The sequence below is a fragment of the Micropterus salmoides genome, unplaced genomic scaffold, assembly GCF_014851395.1.
Source record: "Micropterus salmoides isolate LMB-PRFRI ecotype aquatic unplaced genomic scaffold, ASM1485139v1 Ms_hic_scaffold_9, whole genome shotgun sequence".
Lineage (NCBI taxonomy): Eukaryota > Metazoa > Chordata > Actinopteri > Centrarchiformes > Centrarchidae > Micropterus > Micropterus salmoides.
In genome coordinates, this window is record NW_024044681.1 from 34,369,153 (window position 1) to 34,384,493 (window position 15,341).

Genomic DNA, 15,341 nt, shown 5'->3' on the forward strand with positions numbered 1-15,341 from the left:
AAAAAAATATATTAATGATTTAGGTTTTCACAAAGGTGTCTTTTACACTGGGGACGCTGGGGACATGTCCCCACCACTTTTTGAAATGGCTGATTTTGTGCCCACCACTTCTTAAAAGCATAATTTGTTAAATAATGTTCTGAAATATAGCTTGCAGTTACATAACAAATGAAAACGAGACACATGAGAAACAGATCTGAAAGCAACACATTCTATTTTATATTGAAATGTCACGTGCTGCCTGAATTTTGTGTTTCCTTTTACATCGTTCTCTTCACGCCCCTAATCTGAGTCCCTGTCCCCACCACTTTTTTCAACACAAAGTGACGCCCTTGGGTCTTCAGATAATGTAATGAAAAAATCACCCCCCCCAAAAAACACAGGAGAGAAAGACTTTTCTGTTTCTTTCTCACTTGCCACCTGGGACGTCTCTAATAATGTGCCATATAATCAAAGATCTACAACAGGCATGTTTTAAGATTTAAAGACTTTGCTTTGAATAAATATTTGTGTTTGTTTTTATACCAAAGAGTTTAATTACCTTCATTCATGTAAGTACATCTGCCACCCCCACTGAAAAATCCTGAAAAAAAGATATGGTTCAATTCAAAAGTTGAACTGCAGGACACAATATGTCTCCTACTTAAATGAAAATTCCATTTCAGTATACAGTCCAGTCCATTATGTGCATTGGGGGCTTCAGGTTTCCATGTCACACTTGTTTAAACACGTAAGTTGTATACAGAACCGTGATTCATTTCCAAACTGTGATGTCACAAAATTCAGCTGGTTTCATGTGGAATCTCAGGAAGCGGTTGCTTTTGGAAATGAGTGAAACAGAGATGAGCATCATATTTCTGTAGTCAGCCTTTGCATAACAAAAACAACATGGCTTCATGTTAATATGGTTTCAGGAATATAGAATTCTATAAGGACCCAGACCGACAGGTTTCTGTGTGTGGGCTCTAGTGCAGTGGAAAACTAACTGCCTCTTAAACCTTATTGGTAGATCCATTCTCCCTCGCTGTCACCAAGGTACTGATTTATAATTATCTATCTAATATCCTTATACAGCTCCATTATTGAGCATGGGGCATTTGTCCGAACAAGTAGCCTATGGCCTAACTGCACAACATTGCCTTGAGGCAACACAGAAAATCACAGTTTAGGAATGTACATTGAAATAATGTGCATTAAACTGTTGCTTGTGCTTGCATGCTTGTATTATTTCTAACAAGTAATTTTAATTTAAAAGTGTTAAATTTAGATTTATTTTACCCTCTCCTGGCACTAATTAGCAGGTCTTGAATGCAGAGATTCTTCCTCTACAACTTCTCAGGTCTTAGCCAAATACAATCAACTTGCTGCCCTCTGGTGGTTGACGTTAAATATCAGACGTGCTCTAAGAAGGGGCAACAACTACTTTACATTACCAAAATATGTATTCAGTCCTACCATTAGTATTTGAAATTAATTAGGATAATTGCTTTAGCATAAAAACTATCTTTCAGTTGTGATTGTAACTACTCTGAGTAGCTTTGGGAATCACACACACACACACACACACACACACACAACTGATCATTTCTCTTTTAATTGAAAATATTATACAAAGCATTTTCCATGAACATAAATATGGAGGATACAAGTGCACACTGCACATTAATGTCCACAGTTTAGGCCTAATGTATAAACAAGCACAAGTTTGGCCACCAGTTAATCCACAGTAGTTATACAATCCATCGTGGTTTATAACTCACTGACAGTGAGCACTTCTGTCACATTTACTATTTATAAACTCTGCTCATGTGCTTTTATACATTAATGTATAAAAATAAAGGCTTGTCTTGAATACATTTCAATGTTCATAATGTACAGTTTTTAAATGACCCATTCAAATTAAAACGAGTGCATAAGACTGCATCATCCTCACTTTCACTCCTACTTTCAACTTCCCACATGAAACCTTTCCATTTTCTCTAATATACTTAAAACAATCTCAACAAAACTATCAAAGCGTGAAGCTACAGCTACCACTTGCTTGCACATTTCGCAGTCCAGCTTGTGTCACACAGATAGCGATTTTCAGAAATGGTCTATAAAAGACTGCTCTTATGTTTCCCTTCAACATAATCAAGTTTCACGTGATTCATTTCAGAATTGTGTTGTTAGTCTGCCATCGTGTGCACATTTTAAAAAAAGCTCCAGTGTCATTACAATGCAGCAGAATAGACAGTATGATCACTGTCATTATACGTATATGATGTCGTCCAAATCCAAATGATATTTAAATAAGCATTTGTGTGACTTGAAAGTGGACAGAATAAGATAGAAAAAAGCTATTTAAATAATACATGGATTTCATTGCTTAAGTTTGAAAGAAAAATCCATTTGATACCACAGTTCATGTTCTGTTCTTGAACCAATCAGTGCACATGTGCTAAGATCATTAACGATACATTCTGAAACTGCAGTAAAGCCGTTTTGAATGCAAAAACTAAGCTGACATTGTTAACAAGGTCGGTGACTGTGAGTGGAGCAGTCTTTCAGAGAATAGCGCCTCTTCTGGCATACAGCTGTAACAGATATCCATAAATACCGACTGAACAAAGATCACAGCAGTGTAATATACCATCTTTTTAAATTCATGACATGCCAGATATTTAGTTTTTTAAAGGAAACTAGGTTTGAGCCAAAAGTATCAAGCCATCATATATTTGGGACAATACTCTGAAGGCTGTTTCCAATTTCCAAATGTACTTTCCCAACATTAAGGGGGAATGGTTTATCTTTCTCACTTTCTCTTAATAGAAAATGGTAGAATATCACTAACTAGGCACCTGCAAGACTCACCATCATATCAGTGATGTTTAGAGAAACTCATATCTGATTCAAGTTACCAAGAAATCTGGTCTATAAAAAGCCTAAAGCCTGTAGCTTTTGGCAGTGAATCAAACTGCATGTCATGTCGATTTAAAACCTCACTGACCTACACAAATAATCTACAACATATAAAGAGAGCATGTTGACAGACATGTGTTATACTGTATATCTTTGGTTCAGTATCCACTGTTGCAGGTAAACATGTTCCCTGTATCATTATGTTCCATACAGGCTGGGGCCAGCACTATGCTGTTAGTCACACATTTAGCAAAAAAATAAATATCATATTTACAATTTCAATGCAGCAGGCAACTTTTAATTATTACAACTCAAGTGTGGACTGTATTAGCAAAGTCACCATACTGCACTTCTGTGTATAAGAAGCTTTAGCTAATCTGTGTTTTAAGAATTGAGTCTAAGAGCATTTATAAGCTGAACCACCACAAAAAAAGGATTAGGAGACTTTATCATATGTATAATGTTGTCACATCTTTCTTTCTATAACTCTGCTGCAGAGATGTACTCATTTATAGATATTAAATCACACCCAGTCCTCACGAACTTCCCTTTAAGCAACATCATCATCTCTGAACATCACTCACATAATGTGCTTAAACCTGTTTTGGTCTTGATAATTCCTCCTTTAGGTAGTTTTTAAGTAAAGGTGATTGATGAAGTACAGCAGACCCGCAAAACCCTCATCTTACTTCATCTGTGAAAATTCCAAACACATGAATGCCCCCACTGATGACATTTGCTATTCACTTTGTGGAATCAGTATGACAGGAGCAAAGAAAATATAATACATTTAAAATCTTAATTTGAAAAAACATTAGAAATGCATTGATGAAGTAGAAAAGAGGTTACTGGATAAATGTATGAAAATCAAATCTATACATAGTTTGCAATGTATACAGTGCATACAGAATATAAAAGACTTAAGTATACTTAAAGCAGCTAAACAGTCTGTGTCTGAAAGTCTTGCCATGAAAGCTTCTTGGCGCAAAAGCAAGCGTCAATAAATGAATTCGACCTTTTCTACTGCAAATCTTTGCTAAATATTACATAGTTCCCTTTAAAAAGAATCAGCAGCTGGCCCTTTTTGAGCGTGTAAAGGGACAGTATTTCACTGTTTATGTCATCAGCACTGTTTTGCCAGTGCTGGCAGACATTAGACCAGAGATCCAGCATGATTCTGTGCAGGCACCATGATGGGCACTCCTCCCATTCGGGCGATGTTGGAGGCTGTGACTGTGGAGGTGGGCAGCGGTGGTGGGGAGGGAGCGGCCTGGAGCTGCAGCTGAGGCTGGCTGTATGTCTGCGGCAGCGCCTGAGCCTGGGGCAGCTGGGTGTAGCGCTCTGGTCTTGGTAGGGAGCTCCCATTGGTGCTGGCCTCAGAGGAGACGGGCTGTCCGCGTGGCATGGTGGTATTGTTGTTGTAGCTGTAGTGGGTGGGGGTGGAGGCGCCGTGATTGCGGGAGGGTCGGTAGCCGGCCGTGCTGCCCGTGGCGGTGATGATGGAGGCTGTGTCTGAGGAGGGGCGCTGGGGGTACTGCTGCAGGTGGTGGTGGTTGTTGTGGTGGTGGGAGGGCTCTTTGTGGTGTGGGCTGGACGCGATGGAGGACAGCGTGCCATTCTTAGAGATATCTGAACCCATGCCACTCTTAGCCCAGGACACACGCTTGGGAGCCTGGGCGTCCTCCCTGGAGGTGGACAGGACACACAGTCAATTTACCGTTTACACCACACACAAGAACTTATAGCGAGACTCTACATTTGACAGAACAAATAACAGATTCTTCCACTTACAGAAAAAAAAATTATAGCAACTGACACACCCTGAACACATTTAGGGGTCCTGCTGCTACAGTCTGAGGCGACTTGGCCTGGTGTGACCAGTAGCTAACAAACGTAATAGCATTCAGTTAAAGTGCTAATTCCTCACTGTAAAAATACTCAAGTTAGTAAAAGTACTACATTGAAAATGTTAGTAAGTATAATCATGAAAATGTAATTAAAGTAAATTAAAAGTAAAAGTAAGAGAAACGTCCCCTCTGACTGTTAAACTATTATAAGTTATTTCAATAGATTATTATTACTCATGCATTAATGTAAAAGCAGGATTTTACATTACATTTACATTGTCATTATGAATTAATCTGATAAATAAATAAATTTAACTGAAGCTGTTCGATAAATGTTGTGTACAAAATACAATATCTCCCTCTGAGAAGTGTATTAGTAGAAAATGGCATGAAAAGAAAATACTCAAGTCAAGTACAAATACCTCTAATTCATAGGAGTCATTTACACTGGGGACGCTGGGGACATGTCCCCACCACTTTCTGAGATGGCTGATTTTTTTACTTTTTTAAAGCATAATTTGTTAAAAACGTTCTGAAACATAGCTTGCAGGTAAATAACAAATGATAGAAAATAAATAGAATTTATTTATTTGCACATTAAGAACATGCAATGCAATTAAAATATAGAAGAAACAAATGTGCACTGTCCAAAAAAAAAGGAACTTAAGCTAAAAAAAAAAGCTACTGATTATAAAATGACCTGAAAACGTGCATTATTTTATTTGTTTTATGTTCTCTCCCTTTGAACATGACAAAAGAGGAGGGAAGACTAAATCATGCCTACATTTGTAGCCTCAGCAGGGATGATATTTGCTGCAGAGTTACTGTTACACTTTTAGCATTTATTTTCAGCTTGCAGCTGACTAGTACGAGCTTCAACTCTTTTTATTTTTATTTTTTACATATCCTTTTCCACATGGACATGACACCCTACATGTTGCAAGAAATCACTCCTGTTATCACTCTTATTTTATTATGTCTAATGTGTTTGGTTGCGTTGTTATGTAAGCCCCTTATAATTCCCATCTGTGATTACTGGTTGTGAAGATTTTTGTTTTTGTGGGACTAGAGCTGCAAAAGATTAACCGATTGGCAAATTATATTACAAAACATTAAACGAGCAACTTTTTATAATCCAATAATTGTTTTATTAATTTAAGCAAAAATGCCAAACATCTGCTGCTTCCAACTTGTGTTGGACGTCACCTTAAGCTCGGAAATTAAATGAACTTAAATTCTTGGAAATTATAATGGCAATTTTGAACTATTTTCTGATATTTTATAGATTTTTTTTTTATTGAATTGAGAAAATAACCTTCACAGTAATTGATAATGAAAGTAATTGCTAGTTGCAGTGGACATCTTCAGAGTGGGCCAATCTGTCTCTTACTTCTTCCTTTTCTGAATATTACTCTTGGCTTTTCCTTGTACGGGTTGTTTTTGTCTTTCTGTAAAATTTGCATAATGCAACCAGAGCCAACTGTTTAAACCACATATGGGACAAGTTTTTTTCACTGAGCTCTACCTTACGGTTGCTGTAAGAAGCAGCAGGTCGTTGCATTTTTCTGGACATTAAACAGTTCTGCCACCAGGGAAAATGTATTTTTAATTACCTCAAAAACTGGAAACCAAATAAGACTGTAGGATAGCATCAGACAGCCTACATGTAAACACATGTTTTGGAACCTTTCCACTATCTTTTTTTAAGAATATTTAATTTTTACCTGTACAATCCACACTAGAACATGAAAGCAATCTTACTCCCCCCCCCTTTTTTTCAAATAACAACATAAAAGCGGCGTGAAATAACATATGGTTACAGCTGTATGGAGGATCTCATACATCAGTGGGTGAGGTAATTCCAGAGCAATACATAGCCAGTGGTGAGGGCTACTTGGAGACAGCGGCAACTCACTTGATTTCGTTGGCCATGTCGTCCTCATTGTCCCTCCGCCTCTTCACCAGAAAAACGAGGCAGATAAGAAGGAGGAAGATGAAGCCAATCACTGAGCCCACAGTGGCACCAACAATCATCCCCACATTATTGGCTGCAGGAAGAATCATGGGACACACAATTATTACACAAAGGCACATACGGCTACATAGCGTACATATTGCTTTTGCGAATGGTTTTTCTGTTAAACAAAAGCAACGCATGCAACATGCAAACACTAGCTTAACAAAGAACAAAATTCCACTTTCTATCATTTTCAAAATTTTCTTTATGTTTGACGGCTGCCTGTGTTTTCGTGTGCTACGTACAGGTGACAATCTCCAGGTTGATGAAGCAGCTCTCTGACCCGGCTGAGTTGCTGGCCGTGCACACGTACTTCCCTGACATGTTATGGCTCAGGTTGTTCAGCTTCAGAGTGCCGGCCTTCTCATCTGAAAGCAGCATAGAACAAGGAGGGCAAGCGTGTATGCATACACATTATTCCATGTGTATTTGCACACACTATTTGCTCATTACAACACAAAATCAGACTGTAGATGCATCCATTGCTTTGATGCTTAAGACTTCGGGCATTATGAGTATGCTTTTTTTGCCATTTTATTCAGAATTATACTGTTGCTTATGATGAAAGACTACAGACAAAACAAAACTCCGCTCACAGTCAGTCCTTAACTAACATCCCTGCATCCAATTTGAAGAACTCTACTACTGAATGAAACTATATTGCTCAGCTTTTTCTGTGTCCACTAATTTTATTGAGTAGCTAATTTAACCAAGTCCAATTTTGTACAAATGAAAATAAAAAAGAATTCAAAGAAATTAAATGTGAACTTTGTAACTGATTATACCAAATATATGAAATATATAAGGCAGCAGGATTCAACATTACATAAAAAAAAAAAATCTAAAATAAAAATTTTCCTGCAGAGACTAAGATGTGATAAACACCGTCATACAGATTTCTAGAATGAAAATAATGCAAAAAAACCTTGTTCAACTTGTGTTGCAGATACACACATCTTACTTCTAACAGAATAATAATAATGGGTTACTGATTATCCACTCACTGAGCATGGGTGAGAAGAAGACCTCAGAGATGGGACTGGTTTTCCTCCACTTGTACAGAGGAATGGGCTTCCCAGAGCTGGAACTACAGCTCAGAGTCACATTTCCCTTCAGCACTGGCTTCCCTGATAGAGAGCACTGAGGAACAGCTGGAGGGACTGAGACGAGAGGATTACAAAATGTTTATTTTGTTAGATTATACAACATTATGCCTGTAAGTCAAGATATCAATGTAAGAAGTGTAACTATATTGCAGGCAATGCAGGTGAAGTAAATATCTCTTTTATCAGAATCAGTGTCTTACCCTTCACGTCCAGAAGGAGCTCAGCAGGGTTGCCAGGATTATCTGGACTGATGACCTGGCAGACGTAGCGTCCCGAGTCGGACTCCTGGGTGTTGTTGATGTATAGTGACACGTCGCGTGAGGGCATGCTGGTGGTGAAACCTACACGGCCCTTAAACTGGGAGCTGCCCACACTGATGGAGCCTTTGGTGTAGGAGATGATCTGGACAAGAGAACACATAAAGATAAATGAAATGAAAGAAGCTTGTGAGCACACAGTTCAAGTAGAAGTATAAATCCATATTTGTGCACAACAGAGGAAGCAGTTTCATTGACATCCATGTCAATATGATTGCGTTTGGTGGTTATTCTGGGTAAAAAGAAGGGATTTGGCAGTTCTCAAACATTTGGTGGAATGAGTAACATGGAACACAATTTGGACCCCACTGATAAAGTCCACCCATAGAATCATTTGTTTCCCATTTCTATCAACCAAGGGTTTTAAAGACTTGTACTGTATTACCAGTTTTGGGTTGGATTTTCCCCAAATGGGATGTGACACAATGTGACACGTTGTGATGCTGCAACACAAGTTAGAAACTGTTCAGGCAGAACTAGTTAGATTTGCTATTTCTTAATTTGAATGGTTACTGTAGTAACACACACAACAATATTTAAAAGACCAAAACCAACAATAAATGAATCCTGCAAACTGTGTGTGTATCAAGGCCTAACATATCTTATTCCCATAGAGCTCTAAAACTACTGTTGCACTGGGCGACACACATGTTCCTACATTACCATGAACAAACACATTATAGTACAAACATGCATGTCCTGCTCCCTGAAATACTCAGCAGGGCACCTAATGTATGAAACATTTGCTGAAAGCAACAGCACTATTGTATTTATTTTAGGTAATGTTTGCTAAAAATTACAATGCGAAATTATTAAACGAATGAAAGTATATTGTGTATGTCTGTATTCAATAGGAACCAACGGGAGAGCCACAGTAGCAGAGCAGGAAAGTCATAAAGTATTGAGAGACGGACTGAGACTTTGTTGGTTTTGTTGGCAAAAACAGAACTAGATAATATCGCCAGCCTCATGCTTTAGGTTGAATGAAGGAAGGACTTTATTAAGTGCATGGGCGCCAGTTAGGTGAGATGTGAGGCACAAAACACCTATATGACATACAGGAAAAGCAAAATTCATGAAATCTTTTCCCAATATAACTGGATGACAATATTCTGTAAAATAGATTTCAGAAAATATTGTAGTTTGGAAAAACTGAACTGGTTTTTCAGTTTTCAACTAACTAGTTAGTTTGTCAGATGGGATTACCTCACATTAGCTGCTGGACTGTGTACCATGCGGATGGCGGTGCATCCCAGTAACGTACACATAACGCTCTACAGAGTTTGTGGCATCTAGGTTTGGCATTGATGTAGTGAGAGTTTGTTCTTTTTATTCATCTTTTTGGCTCAAAATGCAGAGTGAGACATTGGCTGGCTGGATGGGGAAAAAAGCCTCATTTTTAATCAACTGTGTCTTTCCCAGCTCCCTGAGTTCTCTTTCCCCTGTTTTCTTTTTGATTGTGATCCTCTTTTGGGTCGTCCATCTGTACAGCCCAATAATCTGACCTAGGCAGATATGAAAGCTGAGCCACGGCCAGGTCTCTAGATAATGTGCAAAAAACAAACCAATACAGGGTTGAGGAGGGTAGATGGTCAGCTGGGCTTGTTACGCAAAACCCCTCTTCTTCATTTCATGTTTTACAGCAACAATGATTTCATAAATAATCTGATTTGGTAAAAACACATTTATCTTTCCTAACGCAGAAAAACACACACACACTTGCTACAGTACGGTGTATTAAAGCAGTAGAAGAAATAATAATACAGTGCTTTAATGAAAGCTTTAAGCCTTTTTTGTCTTGGATTAATTTCTAAGGGTTTACAAAGGAAGGGCTTTGTCAGATTAACAGTATAAGAACAGGCAAACATCCTTCATAACTGTAATCCCAGCTATTACAGCCACAGAAGGCAAAGTAAAGAGATGTTATTGCTGAGCTGTAGATACTGTAGTATGTTGCGTATAAAGAAATATGCACAAATATCACTTTTCACATGTGACTTCCGTACCAGCTGGGTGTTGTTAGAGACAAAGTTCCAGATGATTGTGTTGGTGCTCAGGTCACTGCCTGGCGCTGGGCTGTACGAGGCCTCCAGCTTCACCATCTGACCCTTGATCACTGCCATATTGTTTTGGGGCATCTGGATCTCGGCCCATATTCCTATGCGGAGGAAAGAGAAGCAGAAGGGAAGAGAAGGAAAAACTGTCAAAAAAATGCTACACGACATACTAAAGGACAAGATGTAGCAGTGGTATTGAAATCAGCTCATTACTGCAAAATACAAGCATCTCTAATAACGTGAGCATTTAGTTGATTACTGCATTCAGTCTCTCAATACTCGGAGGCTCAATGGCAGAGTAAAATGTAGTGTGCTTATATGGCCAGAGAAGGGCAGCAGAGAGCCAAGACCCCTGTGCTACTCACAGAAACACACGTGAAATGCACCTTCTGCACGTTTCCATTTACACATTTTCTGTTGAAACATATTCTAGGTGATGCCCACTTTAAATGTATTCGGTGTGCCAGGAGTGAAGAAAATGACCTGCATTCATTCAAGCGCACAGTGACTGTGTTTGTTAGTTTACGCTCCAGGTAAATTAGGGTTGTGACATTGCCTCAAATGAATGCCATTCAATTCATGCACCAATCCCTCAATTCCCTCCTTTGGTGAGACATGATTTTGCTTTGGATCATGTTGTCAGTTTACAGAAAGTGCACATCTGCCCTTTTACTTCTCTGTCAATCCTAGCAATCATAACGAGATAATTATTCAGAGATAGCATAAACGAAGATGAATATAGGAGGAAGGTGACACACACACACACACACACACACACACACACACACACACACACACACACACTCACACACACAGCAGTGTGTTCCATCTATTTTCTTCTCCATCACTCTCCCCTCACATAGCATCTCCTTTGGTCTCTTTCTCTCTCATCTGTAACCTTTCCGCCTCTCCCCTAGACAGGACTTCTCTTTTTCGTTCACACTCTTCTCCTCAAATGGTATTCCCTTTAACAAATCCAACACTGAGTAAAGGTGTACCCGAGTCGTTTTTGATCAGTCTCACATGGCTGCCGTGGCTGAGTGTGTATGTGTGTGTGTGTGTGTCTGTGCATCAGAAGCCATGCAATGTAGAAATGTTGCAGGTGTATGCACATTTTTTAAAAAACATGGGATTTCTGTGTAAGCGTTGTGTGTGATAACCAGTGACATGACCTCCATGTGAATACTAATGCAAAAAGATGGAAATCTAGCTAATGACACCCACTTACATGTACAAACACTCTTCATCCACTACACTGCACTCCAAAAATAGAGATTTTAAAGCCACATAATATTTCTACACACACGTGCCACGCATGCTGTATTAACCTACTTCACTGTACTGCAACATGGAAAAGCAAGATGTTCCTACTAATTAGCACCATCCTTTGGGTGTCACAATTGTCACTAACAAGAATATTTCTCCATTCACAGGAAGTGATGCAATCAAATGTAAGTGCAAGGTCCAATCTAAAAGTGTGAAGTAGCGTTCTGTTTATGCTCAACAGTGATAGCTGAACCACTTCACCACCTCTGCACCAGCTAGACACTACAAAGAAGAAACTTGGTCTACTAATGTTACGGTACATGACTTCTGGGTGCTGAAGTCCTCAGTATTCAAATAGTCGCCTCAGGCCTGCGGCCATTTGGGGCCACCAACTTGCAGAGCTCCTTACTGCTTTAAAGTCACAATGAAACTGCATTTTAGAAGTGCCCTCCTTACTGATCTGTGCTTCCTCTGAAACAGAATATATAATAATAGAAAGAAAAAAAAATGATGTGGTGTAATTTAAACAAAATTGTAAAGCTCCTATTGCTATAAGTTTTTATATCCAGCTCCTGTTCTTGTTTTTTTGGACACTTATAGTCAGCAGAAACAAGCTGTGAAGACAAACCTGACATGTTGTCACTTTTGAAGCTGATATGGTGAACTTGTTAGCAAAAAGTTGCGTATATTTACACATCTAGCGGAAACGGAGCAGCATTATCAGTCATCTCCCAGAGCTCCCCGCCTGCCTAATGTCATTACAAAATGGAGACATTGATTCCTAAGTTTAGAGCTGATGAAAAGTGGAAAGATATTTTGTAAGTTAAAAGACCCACAGGTCCACCTCTCTTTTAGCTCTGTTTTTGGTCTCTACCAACCCGTGAGGGAACGATCTGTCTTTTTAGTGCTCCACTATGTTTAGCAGCTAGCTGCTAAATGTGGCTGTCGTTTGGTCCTGAGCAGTGCATAGTGGGTTTTTGGAGCTTTTCTCTGAAAACAGCTGCCCGCTGTGGCCGAAAACAAGGCTATGATGAGGTGAGAAGCTGTGCGCCAGCCAGATAAACAATGAGCTGAAACTTGCTATTCAGCTCCATAAAACCAAGGGGGAGCTGTAGATTCAAGTGATAATTCTCTGTTCAGGTTCATCACCCCTTTTACATTTCACATTGTTTTCACATTGTCATTTGATACATTTTTCTTATAAAAATAGCAATTATAGCTGCTTTAAGCAAATATAATATCCTAAAAAGCATCAAAACTTATCTTGACTTGTCTAATTACAGAAAAAAAAACTTGGCTCAAGAAGATTTGCTTTGGAAATGAGATGACAATCTAGTTTTCCCCTGGTTTTAAGAAAAGCCAGCTGTAAGATTCAATATTAAATTAATAATCTAATTTTATTCTCATAACATTTTCTTGGCACAGCTGAAATTAGAACTACAATGCACTGTGTCCTAAAGAGATCTCTAGTGAGAGTAGGTGTAGGTATCATTTTCTCTGTCACTGTGGAGACGGATGGAGCTGACAAGTGACAGCGATGAGAGAGACGGAGAATGTGTAGGCTATACTCCTGCATGGTGTCTAATAAAGAGTCACGCCAATGAAGACATCACAGTATAGACAGAGGTGAGGAAGGAGATGGATGAAAAAAAAGAGATAAACAGTGGAAGACAGAAGGGTGCTGAAAAGGAGGAGAAGAGGACAAGAGATGGAAAAACAACAAGAAGAGATTCATCGTGTCAGTTGCTCTTTAGAAGATTTGCTGTAGCAGTGAGAGGCAGTCCTCTTATCTGAAGAGGTGCTGACTGATGGATGGATGGTTGGATCAGTGGACATGTAGAGATGACAGAAAGAGGCTTAAACATAAACGCAATGAGTCACTGTGAAGCAGCTCTCTGATGATTGCAGTAAGCCTGTAACACACGCCACTGAGAGGCTGCTGTAAGTCTCAGAGAGAAGCATGCCTGGATGGAGAAATGGATTTACTGACAAAATAAGAATCTCTGGGACAAAGAAGATGCTATGAAAGACAGCACAACGCAATCACCAACCTGCAGTCTTCAAGCAGCAGCGAGTTGCTTGGGGGTTTGAATGTTTGGACTTGCAATGTTAGGTCGGTAAATCACAGGAAGAGTTCGACATTTTGGGAAATACACCTATTTATTTCTTATTGAGAGCTAAACGAGAAGAGCGATAGCACTCTCATGTCTATATGCTAACTATGAAGCTACAGCCAGCAGCCAGTTAGCTTCACTAGCTAAAAGCCTGGAAATAGATGGGAAACAGCTCATCTGGCTCTGTCACAAGGTAACGCAATCCACCAAACAGCACCTCAAAAGCTCACTAATTAATACACCATATCTGGTTAATGTATTCTGTACAAAAAACCAAAAAAGTGTAAGAATAACAAACTGTGGTTTTATGTGGGGTTATCTATCTACATGCTCCCCCTCTGTAATATCATGTGAAAATACGATGTACAGCTCCACCGGTAATCTATATCCCAATCAGACCTGGTGAGCAGTCTAACATTGCAGCCCTTACCTTGCTGAAATAAAACACTGGATGTCAAAATTTGATGTCACTGTCCCTCAGCGAATAGATTTCAAATCATGGCAAACTTAGGTGAACTAGCAACTTATGCTAAGTCCTCAGCCAGAAGTCTGAGGATGGTTTTTGACCAGGACTTGTGTTTTGAACCCCACGTAAAGAAAGTTGTCCAGTTATGTTTTTGTCCTTTAAGATATATATAAATAAACACCTGTCTCGGCCAGAAATCAATTCATCGCCTCAAATCAGTCCAAAATGCAGCAGCTTTAGCATCCTTTAACTGGCTGCATGTTTCTTTTAGGATTGATTTTAAAATTCTTCTGATTATGTTTACAGCCTGGCATTGGCTGGCACCTTCATATATCTCTGAGCTTTGATCCCCCTATGAGCCAAGACGCAGACTGAGATCCAGTGGTAGGGCGTTGCTAGCCATTCCTAGGTGAAGGCTAAAAAACAAAGGAGACACAGCCTTTGTTGTCAGGGCCCCTACACTCTCCCTCCCCGCTTTCATTTCACTTCTTAAGACACATTTCTACAAAAAAGCTGTGGTGCGTATAAAATAAAATGTATTTTTATATTGACATGTTTATGTTTATTTATTGATTTTAAATCACTATGTGATGCGTCATTTATTTTCCCATTCATTTTACATTGACTTGTTCTATGTTTCTAATATTCTTCATTGCACACCACTATGTTTGATATTAAATTTTGATTTGATTTGTCTATGTTCTACATTGATTGCTTTATTACCTATTGAAAAGTGCTGTGCAAATAAATTATTATTATTATTATTATGCTGCAGACTATATCATTATATCAATCAATAGTTTAATCTAACTTCTGTCAAGAAAGCAAATAAGCATATTTCCCAAAATGTGTCTTTGTGGGGTCAGACGGATTTAAGAGGTTCAGTTGCTGCTGATGAGTCGAGCATTATTTTGTTCTAAACCTGCAATTTGTGACCTGCAGCGTGCACACAAGACTTCCCTGCGGGGATCACCCAGACTCCAACATTTCATCAGCGGAAATGGGCCAAATCTTCAGCTCCTCATTAGTGTGGATGGGCCGCTCTTCATGATTTAGCCTGATCAAGCGGGTGTATCATAAAAAGTGCTGCTTTAAGAAGATTTCCTGACAGAAATCCTCCCTGATTCTGATGAGAGTGCACCCCACTGGAGGAAAAGATGAATGAATGTACGACATGGAAAATGGAGGGATAAATAGAGAAACGAACAAGGCAACGGGGATCACATTCATAACATTCACTCTTCACTCTT

At 39.1% G+C, this 15,341-nt stretch overlaps 1 protein-coding gene across 1 annotated transcript in view; it reads right to left on the reverse strand.

Moving 5' to 3' along the window:
• Positions 1-1,578: 1,578 nt before the first annotated feature.
• The window catches only part of esama (endothelial cell adhesion molecule a), a 53,027-nt gene continuing 39,264 nt past the window's right edge, over positions 1,579-15,341 (reverse strand). Inside the window, exons 2-7 of the mRNA XM_038708607.1 lie at positions 10,195-10,346; positions 8,072-8,273; positions 7,770-7,925; positions 7,011-7,133; positions 6,664-6,796; positions 1,579-4,586 (exon numbers count right to left, since the gene is read on the reverse strand). Of these exons, the coding sequence (XP_038564535.1) occupies positions 4,055-4,586; positions 6,664-6,796; positions 7,011-7,133; positions 7,770-7,925; positions 8,072-8,273; positions 10,195-10,346 (1,298 nt within the window). The 3' untranslated portion in view covers positions 1,579-4,054. The remainder of the gene's footprint in view (positions 4,587-6,663; positions 6,797-7,010; positions 7,134-7,769; positions 7,926-8,071; positions 8,274-10,194; positions 10,347-15,341) is intronic.